The sequence below is a fragment of the Scatophagus argus genome, chromosome 10, assembly GCF_020382885.2.
Source record: "Scatophagus argus isolate fScaArg1 chromosome 10, fScaArg1.pri, whole genome shotgun sequence".
In the NCBI taxonomy this organism is placed as follows: Eukaryota; Metazoa; Chordata; class Actinopteri; family Scatophagidae; genus Scatophagus; species Scatophagus argus.
In genome coordinates, this window is record NC_058502.1 from 15,204,964 (window position 1) to 15,218,001 (window position 13,038).

Sequence of the window (13,038 nt, forward strand, 5' to 3'; positions counted from 1 at the left end):
TACTTCTCATGTAACTTTAATGTACGAACCTAGTACTAAAAGCATAAATGTCACAGTACCACTAATAGCAATACTGTCTATTCCACCAACCTGTAATGAGAGCTCTTTTGGTTAATTCCTGAATGGTAAATGGATGGATGAAATGGATATGAACAAGAAATAATGACAGCCTTGTTGTAATTCCCTTACAAAAAAAGGGGATGTTAAATAAATAAATGTCATCAGATAAATTTGCTTTCTTGTGCAACTAAACAAATACTGCCTCATAAATCAGATATCAAAGCAGTGTCACTGCACTGCAAAGGAAGCGTTTTGCAATGCAGTGACACTGCCTGGTGACAGTGCTCGGTGTAAATGCATTTAACGATTATGCTAGCTTTGTGCCAGTCAGTTATAATTGCTGAGTCACTGCCAGCAGTAGAGGAAAAAGTTGTGGCACCATTTTAATCTTTAATCCCCACTGAGGTTATGGATGCACTATTATGTTGCCTCTACTAAGGAGGCATGTTTTCAGTTCAGTTTGTTTTTCTGTTTTCAGCACAATTATGGGAAAAAAAACTTCCTTATTTTCATGAAAAGCTTCAGCTGAGCACAACCACAATAATTCTGCAGCAACCACTATAACAAAAGTCATTATTCATGCCCAAATGCAAGTAAATAAACTGATACGTAACATCATACTTGTCACTAGATGTGATCAGCTAATTTCCTTGTTGTCAGTTCCTCTGAACTTGCAACATGTTACTTACTCATCTCATCAACCTGTCAGTCAAGCCTGTATCTAATTCACTTGGCACTCCCTGCTTAAGGGCTGAGCAGAAGAATAGACTAAAATAGTTGTAGCTGGCAAATTTGGCTATGAAACAAGCTCTGGCCTGTCATATTTACCTAAGGTGGAATGGACCGGGTGCTTCTCGCAGTGTTGCATTTTAAAGATGTGCCAGTCAGATGTGTATGAGTAAAACTAACAAGTATAGACTGAGTGGTTTCTGAGACATTCACAGTTAGTTCTTGCGTTATCCCCTCATTTTAAATTCATAGTTTTTCACATTCACATCAAGCAGTAAAAATCATACTACTGCAGTGAGTTGGGTTATCAGAACATATTAAAGCCTGAGACAAAATGGCGAAATTCACTTCAACGCTCAGACAAAAGCAGAATGCCAGGCAACACTTGAGGCTGAACATGAAGTGGCCCTGCAGATAATTCACCCAGGCATGAAAAACAACAAACTACCACACCTACCACAGTTTCCATCACACTCAAGTTTAAATTATAACAAAAAACATTCAGTCATCCTGTCATCTTTTTGTTTCACTCCATGCTCCCTGGTTTTTACTCTTTATCATCATTCTCCAGCAGCAGGCATCCCGTTATCCCCCATCATGCTGACTCTATGAGGTACCTTGTATCTAGAACCACAAGTGGTCGACTGACATCCATGTGATGCTCCAGGCCCGCCAGCAGGGGGTTCACCTGCTCACATTTCCTGTCACCTGAGCTAGTCAGAGTTCTGCTAACGCAAACCCATCCCACACACATTGACACAAGCAGCAAATCAATATCAGATTAACTTTCACCTTGATTGAATAGTTCATAAAAATCTGTGCCCTTACAGTTATAAATCAAGCAAAATGAATACTCAGTATAGTGTCATACAGTGATTCAAATAATAATGTGAAGACTGGGGTATCTCATTTATTTCTTCCTTGGAAATTAACCTTGGTAAAATAAACATTAAGTATGATAAATTGCTTATTGTAAAAAAAAAATAAAATAAAAAATACTGCAGTTTTGAACACATGCAGAAATTAAAGTTACCGAAGGATTTTAAAACCAGCTATGGTACGCAGTGTGTATTTGGTATTTTGTGGGGTCAAGTCATTGTGTATGCAACACAGAGAATGCGAGAATATTTTTTTTTCAGGAAGTAGACAAGTAATACAAACTTACAAAACAAAGTTATTAACACAATTGACATTTCCTCAGAACTGCAAAGCAGCCACCAAAAGCCAAGTCAAGAGCTTGTCTTTCTTCTCTCGGTGATATCAGGTCATGGTTTCATCTCAACATTACAACATTACAAGAAAAAATAAGATCTTTTTTTCAGTAGTGTACTGTACGTATGCATGTTTGAAAGTGTGTGTGTATGTGTGTGTGTATGTAAAACCCCTCGACTTACCCCAGCGAGGATTCCCAGATGTTGAGCTCACTGCTGAAGTCTAGACTGGGCAGCAGGTCATGAGGAAACTCAAGCTCCTCCTTGTCCTCCTGGTCTCCAGCCTCACCCCTGCTCTCCTCCACTCCGGTGATGACTGGGACGTCTGGGAGGACTGGTTGAGACAGCAGACTCTGCTGGCTGGCCGAGGCTTCAGTCAGCGGCACTCTGTCGTCCCTCTGGGTCAAACGCTCAGCCTGGGCTTCAGCCTGCGAGACAGTGAAACGTGAACATAGTGAGCTTCATGCTGGAGTCTCTGCTGTGCTACCTGATAGAGTGTGTACTTAAACAAGTGTGAGTATGCTGCAGGTAAACATGGGAACAACTACACATTTAATGCTCAAGGACAAACATCATGAACAAATAACTCCACCTGTGTGTTAAACTACTAAGTAAAGTGTTGTTTGTGATGCATAGCTCATATTGACTGGCCCATTCCCTTCCGCTCAAACATGTTTGTCTCTTAGGTTGCTTTTTTTTATACTATTTCTGACATTGAAAGATTATTTCCAGCATTATAGCCTGGCATTTAGGCCGGGCTCAGCACACAAGCCTATCACTGCAACTGTATTTACACTAGGCTAAATTAGGCTAATTTAAATATATTAGGCTAAATAACTTCTATTTTCAGAGAGTAAGTAAACTGCAGTCTGATGTTTTCCACCTTAAAAACACCTCACAAGGAAGTCTGTAGTAATTGTTTTCCCAGGTTGTTAAAGAAAATCACCCAGTGAGTAATCTTGAAAGAGCAACCAGTTCTGCTGGACTGTGACAAGCATAATCATACTTGTGGTTTAATCATTTACTTGAGATGATAATTAAGATGACATTTTCAGGTGTAAGTTCTTTCCTTTATCATGAGTAAATAATTGTGATGTCCCTTGATACTGGCCTGTCACTGCTGTAACAACCTGAAAAGATCTGCATTTAAAATGTTATTTAAACTGGCCTGAAATGAGCAGACAGTCCATGACTCCATGGACTGTCTGCTCACTTGGCCTTGGCTGTTTTTACTTTCTGTCTGTCCCACTGCTTGACAGATGAGCAAACTCCAAGCGCAGCCACACACCACAACACTTAGCTGTGGCATCATGTTGCAGCAACATTGCCCTCACGACACTCAGCTGTGGACCCACTATATGATGGGTATAAAATGAGGTATGCTGGTGCACACAGACCAGTGTGCACACATTCAACCATGTGCAGATACATAACAGAGCCCTTTAACATTCAGTATGTCAACATTAGCGTATGAGCTGTTTCTTACAGAGATCCGGTTTGGAGTGAATTAGAAAGAGAGTTGATATGTGAGTACAGAGGGATACAACATGGCTGCTCTCCATTGCTGTGATTCTGAACCGAATCTGTTCATTCATTATTGATGAACCACTGGTAGACAGCAGGGCTGCACACAAGCAGATGTGACATGTCAAACTGGTATAATGATTAAATTAGTTCTTTCAAACATTTAGGAGACAAGTGGGTGTGCATTTATTTTTTACCTGTCATACAATTTACATTGCTGTTTTTATATATATTTTTCACTCATTTAAGTTATTATTACATTATTCCAGCAAAGCCAAATCTCCTCCTCCAAGATTCCAAGATCACAAAATGCCACCTCCTGTTCTAGTTTCACCTCACTGAAGTACTTACTGGATGAGGATACTGGAGGCATGTGAACAATTAAAGCAGAGAGCGTGTTTAGTGGGGAGGCCCTGAGTCACCGGCCTCACCTGTGTCACCACTACAAAGAGCTTCCTTTGTATGACACATTGTGTGACAGTTACTCACACGAACATGGAAATAAAAACAGTTAAAACCCTGACTGTGTTTGTCCTTTAAAACTGGCAAGACTGCTGGCTAATTATGCAACCTCTCTCTTCAAATGTGCGTACACAGAGCTCGAGCCATATTAGGTTATTTTTAAATGTACTAATTTAGACTTCTCCCGCTATGTTCTTTCTCGACAAGAAAGAACATGAAACAATAGGGTGAAAGAACCCAAAAAAGTGCTGCTGCAGGTAAGAGTGTGACTCAGAATGCTTGTGATTTCCCTGCTGCTGTTATTCTCTGTATCAGTGTTAGATGATAAGATTAAAAAGATAATCTTCCACACCTTTAAAGTCACACATGCACAGATGAACCCAGTTTTGTCATGAGTTGGCTGTATGTTGATGTGAGTTGGGTTTCCTGTTTCCTGCCTGAACTCTCTCACCTCATCTTCAAAACCAGCTAATGTCAAAGTGGAAACCGACAGGCAGCTTCACTGAGATCAACTCAGAGAGGTTAACAGCAGAATAACAGGCAGCAGCACAGGGTGGCACAGCATGTCCAAGTTTACAGCCAGCACTCATTCACCATATTACTGGCCATTGTGTGGGGATGTTGGAAACTCATTGATGTGGAAATGGACAGTTAGTTTGAGCCCCACACAGAAAACACTGTCTGTTATTAATTAACCCACAGGAACAAAACAAAAAGCAAGCCGGGGTTGCCTGGAAACTGCTATTTGTCCAACAGTCAGTGAGTACTGCTCACTGTTAATTCAGTGTGTCGGGGCCCATGTGCTAACACAACTTTAATGCTCTACACATGACTGTTGTAAATAGGGAGAAGGCAGAGCTAAAGTAGGAACAGGAGTCTCTTACACAAACAGAAACATTTAACAGATTCAACACTCGCTCTGTCCTGCCCACTATCCCGTGTCAAATAGCACACCTCTCTCCTTTCATTACACACCCTACAAGTTTCATCCCACCATCTCGGTGTTGCACTTACCCAGCAACGTGCTCCACCGTGCTGAAGGTGACTCCACAGTGCACTGCAGCTCCTCAGCTACCCTGCTACTTTGCTCACTGCACAGTCAGCCTCTGCAGGGCTCTGTGTTTTGAAGGGGGCAGAGGACGACACAAACATGCTGCAACACATGCTGCTGACGTTCCCTCCTCTCTTGTACTGACTCAGCTAACTTCCTCCTCCTCCTCCTCCTCCTCCTTTCCAGAGACCTGTCCTATCTGCCACTGCTGCCACTCCCCTGTTAAATTTCCATGAGCCTCCTCAAGCTCTTGTAGTGTGTGTGTGTGTGTGTGTGTGGAGTCTAGAAACACTACACTACCAAATACAGTGCTTGCTGCTGGGACTGACTGACTTCACTGGGCTGGCCACAGGGAAGTGCTGAGGATACTCCTCCCCCTTTACTGTACACTCTTTCCATTCAGCTCTCTTTGTATTCCCTACTCCTCCTTCTCTGTCTCCCTTCCCTCTTTTCTTCCGTCCTGCCATACCCATCTCCTCTCCGACCTACACCCCCACCCTCCTCCTTCTTCTGCTGTTGTGTCCTCTTCTCGTTGTTCTGACTGAGAGTGCCTCTGCAGGTGAATGCTGGGAAATAGGCCAAGGGTCACGCCTGCAGTGACCCCCTGAGGGAGGATCGGGTTACACCCCGAGAGGCTTTGGTTACAGACACACATACCATGTCCTCCTGCATTATAAAAGTTGCTCTTTCATCCAACTTTAACCTCTCAGTGTCGCTAAGGTTTGACATCATCATGGCACATGGACATGACACCTCCGTTTCTTGATGCTTAATTAACAAACTCCTCTGTCCGTTTAAACACCCTGTGCTCCTTTGGACAAACGTCTGTCAGTACGATGAGTGTTTTTTAGCTGCTGAGTAAGTGTCTCCTGTGGCTGATTTTCACTGGATATTAAGACGACCACATGTGAATTTTATGAGCATTTTTTTAATTTCTTCCTGACATCAAACATAATACAAATATTTAAAAAGAACCACATGGGCAGGTTATAAAACCAGATAGTAGCAGTGAAAAACTGTCACAAGAATCACACATCTCTGGAGGACACATTTTTCCAATGTCGTGCACATCTGACTATGATGTTGAAAGGAATAAAAATAAACCACATATCACAGCTCATCTGCATGACATACTGTATGTGTCGTGTTCACTGAGAAAAGATACATAAGATTACATTCCCTCGGGCTTTCACACTCACGCAGACATTGTACCTGTGGGGAGTCATTTTGATTTCCCTGAGGTGGAAACAGAACAACATTTTCTGGAGCACCCTCTTCTGGCTGTAATGGGGGATGAAAGAGGTCGATGAAAGAGAGAAAAAACTTAAACAACCTCCTGTATAGTGTATAGCAGCAGTGGTATGCACTGAAAACAAATCACAGTTGTCTTTAAAGGCAAAGCTAAGAATGTTAAACCCCACTCTGCAATCACATTCAGTGTAGTGCACATGGTTTGTGGAGTCTACAGCTCATGAGACAAATGTTTACGTTAATCCTATTAAGATAATCCTGAATTGCACTGAAGTTCTCAAACCACATGTGGAAAAAACAATTTTTCATATAACTTTTTGTCATTAATCCTACAAAGTACATAATTACAGCAAAAAATGATTCTTAAAACAAGTAACAATAACTCATACAGGCAAACTGGAGGCATACATCTAGAAGTGGAAATCATTCTGCAGAAATGAAGGATACTGCATGCAAGAAAGCAAGCTTGGAAGTTTTGGGGTGTGTCTCAGTAAACATAGGTCACGGTACATTTTGAGAGCTGTGGCATCTAATGTTTATCTTCATCTCTGCCTTACACCAGTTAACCACAAAAAGAACAAGGCGTGTTATCTGAGTGCTTATTAGACAAGCTCCAATTAAGCAAGGGAATGTACACAAAGTCCAGAGCTCCATACACATCCCATGTGTTTTATTTCACTGAAGCCAGCAGTTAGTAATCATGCCAGTAAGTGTTAGTTTGTTAGTGCTCCCCCCGCACCAAAAAGTTTAAGGAATGTATAGCAGCACAAGGTCAGCAAATTGAAAATCTCAGCCATCCAAAGCCGGCACACTTGGTCTTACCAAAGCCTCAGCTGTGCTGCTCTCGTTCCCCATGGCTCAGCCAGCTGCAGGGCCACAACTGGAAGAACCAACAGCCTCTCACATCTGGCTGTAAGACACCAGCACAGAAGGGACCATCAACATATGACTACTCCCAGAGAGACACTGAGTGCACAGGGGACCTGTGGTCCCTCAGTAGTCACACACTCATGCTCCACAGGATTAGAGGTCTCTGGTATGAGGTTGAACTAGCAGGGAGGGACAATGGTAAGTGTGTGTGTGTGTGTGTTGTTTTAGAGATTAGGGACCAGTAATGCAAGACCTCCCTTCTGGACCAAAGTGCAGGCTTTACCTCTGCTGATGAGGGCTTAAAAGCAGTAACAGCATCCTCATTTACAAAATAACTATGTTGTAACTATAAAAGTTGATTCCTGAGATCACTTTAAAGATACATAAGGCACACTCTGTTGCTGTTACTAAGTTCTTAAGATGAGCAAGCCCGATGTGGTCTACATTACAGTTAAATAAATGTTATTAAAACATCTTCACATGCAGTCTGCCCCCTTGTGCATGTGATGTGACTGTAGCACACTGACACAGTGACTGAGGCTGGCTAAGATAATCCTCATGGTAAATTACAAATTGTGGTGTCTCTGGGCTTCTGGCAGAGTTCAGTCAAGGCTATTAAAATGATTCTGAAACACTGATAAGCATATTGGTGTTTTAAATTATATGAAGAAATGGACAGCAGCTTTTAACCTTGGACTGATCTTATATCAAATAAAGGTTTCTCTCATAATACTATCAAATATTGTCAACCATCTTTTTTTTCTCTCCATGGAGAATTTCCTTGTTGTATGAACTGCAGCCGCATTAAGATTGTTTGTGCATTCCTCATATGACTGGAGAGACTGTGCAATAGCACTGTGTATAGTCAGAAAGCACTGACCTGAATATGTAAGACTTTATAAATAGAGTTCTGCCCTTTCCACTGCTGTTTGACTTTATTCCAGTCTTGTGCACAATTTGTCATGCACACTTCATTTCCAAACAAACACAAAGACTGTGTATTCCAATGACGCATATGTGAATCACTAATTCTGTTTTTAAATGTTTTTTTTCCCTAGGATTATCCCATGGGAAAATAAATATCTGTCCCTGACATCATAATTCTCACTTCTGTGTTCTGCGTGCAGCTCGTCTCCCTTTCCTGCTTTGCTATATGTGCGAACGGGGTGTAATTTCAGCCCCCGCACTGTGGATGTGTGCGTGTACTTTAACTGGCGGCAGTGTTTCAGGGCTTTTTTGGCAGCTCAGAAAGCGCCGTTTACAGATCACATGATTAGAATGCTGCCAGGTGTCCTCTCAACTCTTCGTTGACCTGTCAGTCAGTCCGTGTGAGCCATCCTCTAAGCTCTTGGGTTTGGACGAGCGCCGTATGTCTTTGCTTGGACACCTACAGCATGAGGTTACTGTTTCCTGCCTCATATATGACCCCTTGGCTGTAACAAAAATCCAGCAGGAACACAAGCTATCTCCAAACTACACAGAACACTCTTTTGAATTTTAACTCAAAAGAATAGTTTTTTCTCAAATAATATATGTAAAATGTAAAATAATTCAGCAGGGGAAGAGGCAGAGGAACATACTGCACTGTTGATACAGTTGTGGTTTAAAACATGTTCACCCCCATGCCAAGGCAGTATATTATAGTATATTATAATCAACTGAGATGTCAATAAAAGGTAAAAACAGTGTGACAAATATCTATACAAGATTTAACATCTCCATTTTCATTTAACAAGCCTCCTCCACTACTATGATAATGGAGGACTACTATAATCCAAACAAATAATCCAAAATCTGCACCAACGCTGCAACTCATAAACTACTCACCACTTCAAACAAGAGACTTTTCCACACACAGTGTCTGCCTCAAGCTTTTCACAAGCCACTCCGATCTGTGTTTACTGTCGGACTCAAGGCCAGGTGTTTGTTTCTGTCCTCTCTTCTGAGGAGCCCCGGGTTTGTCTGTTGCTATTTTTTGCATTGCACGCTTAGTGGGAGGAGAGGACAGAGGGTGGACACGGGACAGGGACAGATCAGGGGACAGGACTGGGGAGTGGGAGGGAGAGGAGGAGGCCAAACTGGAGCTAAGGGAGCCATGTGAGTGGCGGGGAGATGGTCACCTGCTCTGACAGGCTCAGGAGGCCTGGCAGTGTGCTGGAGGGGGCACTAGTTCTAAGGCAACACTGTAAACAAACAGGAGGATGAGGTGTCCGACGTTTTCCTTGACTGATTATGTAAAAGGCTGCAGATGCCTTTATAATCTTCACCTCACCTGTAGCTCTCCTTCATATCTATCCAGCTTGTTCACATGTATTTATCTGCTTAACTTCAGCATGATGCTCTCTCAAATGTCTCCCTTCTGTCCACGGTGTCTCTCTAGATTTGATAGTGGTTGACATGCTTGGACAGCACTTGCGTAACCATGAGCCTGGCACCAACGGCAGGAATAAACAGCAACCAAGCAAACAGGAGTCAAATTTACAGATTTAAGATATATTTTGGGTCCTTTTATTTTTCTGCCATCATCAAAGGCCATCTTCAACAGAGAGCCCAGACTGTGGGCACAGCAGGCTTATTACCATCCCTATAAATAACACTGATCTGCTCTCAGCTGATCAGCTCTCTTTCTGACAGACATCATAGGATATTGTAAACACACTTGTTCCCTCCCTTTCTGCCTTGCAGGTTTCCACAATCTCAGCTGTCTTTTATCTGCTAGACTCTCACACATGCACACTATCCGTTCTCTCACCCCGTCTGCCATCTTCCTCCTCCAAAATCAGCATCACCCTCTCACTTTAATACCCTTCCCCCTTCCTCACCCCCTGCTCTCCATCTCCCCAGCTCCTTTTCCTTGCTGACATCGCCCCCTCCTCCAGCTCTGGAGTACACCTCCTCTCTCGCTGCCTTCACCTGAGTAAAGACTCAGCTGTTGAGCAGTAAAATCTCTACCGACTCCTCTCGCGCATCCTCTCCTCTCTGCTCAGCCACACAGGCGCTGATGCCACACCGCAGACCGCCTCTGTTCAGCACACTCCCTCTCCTCTGTTTACCTGGTGCCGTGAGATTCCGATGCAGCTCCCCATCTTGTATTCCATGTCCTCCTCTGGTGAAGTGACTCTGGCACTACACGGCTGGCAGAGTACCTTTCTGCAGAACTGCATCGTTATCAGTCAGACTCAGCATTGCCAAAGCAGGCAGATCTGCACTGGAGCTACAGAGTGAGTGCGTGCACGCCTCTGTGTCTGCATGAGTGTGCCTCAGTGACTAATAAACGCTCTGCATTGCATTGCATTGCCTGTGGTGCGCCTGTGACATATATTTTCGAGCCATTGTTGTATAAAATCTACATCACGCAAGGAATCCAGCCTAGTCAAGTGAGCGTGAATAAGGGAGCTCCTCTTTCAGCCTTCATGTGCAGCTCTGCCTCACATCACTGCACGGGTGAGCAGACTGGAGCACTGCTTTGGAGGGAAAAAAAATGCTCATACAAGAGAAGAGGAAGAGATGGGAGGCAGCATAAAGGGTGTCTGTCACTTTAAAACAGCCAGGAGATGGTGGTACATCAACATCACGATGAGAACACATAATGATACCAGTGCACTCATCCAACAAAATCTAATCAGAATTAAATTCACTCAGCCAAAATAGAACAGAAGGAAACATTTGATGTGTCTATCTGTTGTTCCCTGCATATTTGTACAGAGAGAGCAGAAACATTGACAATGATAATGCATTTCCCCCATCTACAGTCTGGTTCACTTTGAAATGAAAATTGTACATTTTAGACTCCATTTTATTTTTTGCACTTTGAAAATCCCTCTAGCATTTAGGAGCAAAAAAACAAAGCTGCTGATTCTGCAGAGCAGCACTGCACCTTACAAAAATAGCCAAAAGCAGCATGTGCAGTAGCTGCGTTAAAGGTACAGAGAAGTCTCATGAGTGTATTTTCATGTGACTGTCATGGGACAGTTCAGCCCAAAATCAAATCACGTATTGGGTAATAGCTCCACAGGTAAGAGGAAAAAATATCTATTTTGAACATCCCTTAAAGCAGGCAACCATATCGCAGTGACCACATCAGATCATTCATTCTCAGATCAACCTTGTGTCCGTTATGTTACGGGTCAAACTGACACGTTTTAAAGTTTGAAGATCTAGGATAAATAGTTAGTATTTTTTCAGTATGAAAATTCTTCTGCTTGCCTTAATTAGTGTAATTAACATAGAAAATGAAAATGGTTCATCTCACATATTTGCAACCACCCCCTGCATGTTTATATCACATAGATACTGTTCGGATCAATTTGACCCAGCAGTCAAACTGGAGGTAAAAGGGTGTCAGAAATGTCAGACTTTTTCTTTCTTTGCAACTGTGAGACATAATTCACCCCACTCACACACACACACACACACACACACACACACACACACGCAGATGTTATGACTTTTGACGTTCTCGCGGGAAAACTCCACCCACATTCAGTGGACACTCAACAGGGGAGGGGCAAAACATATTAAAGATTCTCTGCATGGGAGTCCTACCAACATTACTGTCAGGCAGATCTTTACAAAACGAGCAGCGGAAGCAAGATGACAGCCCAGGAGGCTCTGGAAGTCATCTTTGATCATGACAGTGAAATAGAGGAGGATGTGTCTGAAGATAAAGACTATCTTGAGCTAAATTCTGATTCTAATGATTCTGATTTTGAACCAGATGCCTTCCAAACCAGCTAAATATGGGATAAAAATCTGGGAGCATGTGATGCAAACACCCAGCTATGCATTGAACATGCAGATTTACACTGGAAAGCCGGTTAGAGGAGCCCCAGAGAAGAACCAGGGCACAAGGGTCATGCTCGACAGTGCACAGGGTGTCAGGGGGCACAACATACCCTGTGACAATTTTTTCACAAACTACAACTTGGGCCAGGAGCTTCTAAAGAGAAAGCTCACAATGGTCGGAACTGTCCGAAAGAACAGGGCTGAACTCCCTGCTGAGCTGCTGGTAATCAAGAACAGGGCCCCTCAATCTTCCATGTTTGCCTTCACAGACACCACATCCCTAGTGTCTTACTGCCCCAAAAAGGGAAAAAATGTTCTGCACAAAAATGCTGAAATCAGTACAAGAGAGGACCAGAAACCAAGCATGATCCTGGATTAAAATGCCACCAAAGGGGGGTAGACAACTTGGACAAAGTAACAGGGTCCGACAGCACCAAGCGAATGACTGCGCGCTGGCCATTGGTCATCTTTTATAACATGATCAATGTATCGGCCTACAATGCGTTTGACATCTGGACTGAGATCTTTCCTGACTGGAATGTGTCAAAGCTGTACAAGAGGCGCGTTTTTCTCGTGGAGCTGGTGAAGGCACTTGTGACACCGCACATCTAACGGAGGCAGCACCTGCCAAGGACCCCAGCCGCTGCAGCCACAGTGAGGGAGATCCAGGAGAGGACTGCACCTAGTACACCAGTGTGTGAGGTAAGTAAGTGTGTGTGTGTGTGTGCATGTGTGTGTATAAGTACATGAGAGTGCGTTGTGTGTGTCTTGGGATCAGCAAAAAGACACCATATTAAGGTCCTCTTGTTTCTAGGTTGCTGCTGGGGGGAAAAGGAAGAGGAAGAGGTGGCAGGTCTGCAGGCCATCTGATGATGTCAAGACAAGCATGACCTGTGCGAAATGTGCAAAATTCATTTGCACAAAGCACAGTGTGATGGCATGTCACTTGTGTGCTGTGTAGATGTACAGACAGACAGACACACACACACACACACCTTGTTCATATTGCTATTGCTTGTTATTTTGATCATTTCTGGTAAAACTAGTGTGTTTATATGTTGGTCTTTCAAAAGTAATAAAGTGGTGAAACAATGA

General features: G+C 43.2%; 1 protein-coding gene across 8 annotated transcripts in view; it reads right to left on the bottom strand.

Annotated features, from left to right (window-relative positions):
* The window catches only part of tacc2 (transforming, acidic coiled-coil containing protein 2), a 50,001-nt gene extending 39,412 nt beyond the window's left edge, over positions 1 to 10,589 (bottom strand). For 5 of the 8 annotated variants that reach the window (XM_046402364.1, XM_046402370.1, XM_046402367.1 and 2 more), the window contains exons 1-3: positions 10,212 to 10,589; positions 2,184 to 2,428; positions 1,407 to 1,514 (exon numbers count right to left, since the gene is read on the bottom strand). In XM_046402364.1, the coding sequence (XP_046258320.1) occupies positions 1,407 to 1,514; positions 2,184 to 2,428; positions 10,212 to 10,322 (464 nt within the window). In that variant the 5' untranslated portion in view covers positions 10,323 to 10,589. Of the gene's footprint in view, positions 1 to 1,406; positions 1,515 to 2,183; positions 2,429 to 6,249; positions 6,319 to 7,110; positions 7,209 to 8,985; positions 9,139 to 10,211 lie in introns of those variants that run through there. The other 3 variants (XM_046402366.1, XM_046402369.1, XM_046402365.1) reach the window with 3 other exon arrangements.
* Positions 10,590 to 13,038: the final 2,449 nt, after the last annotated feature.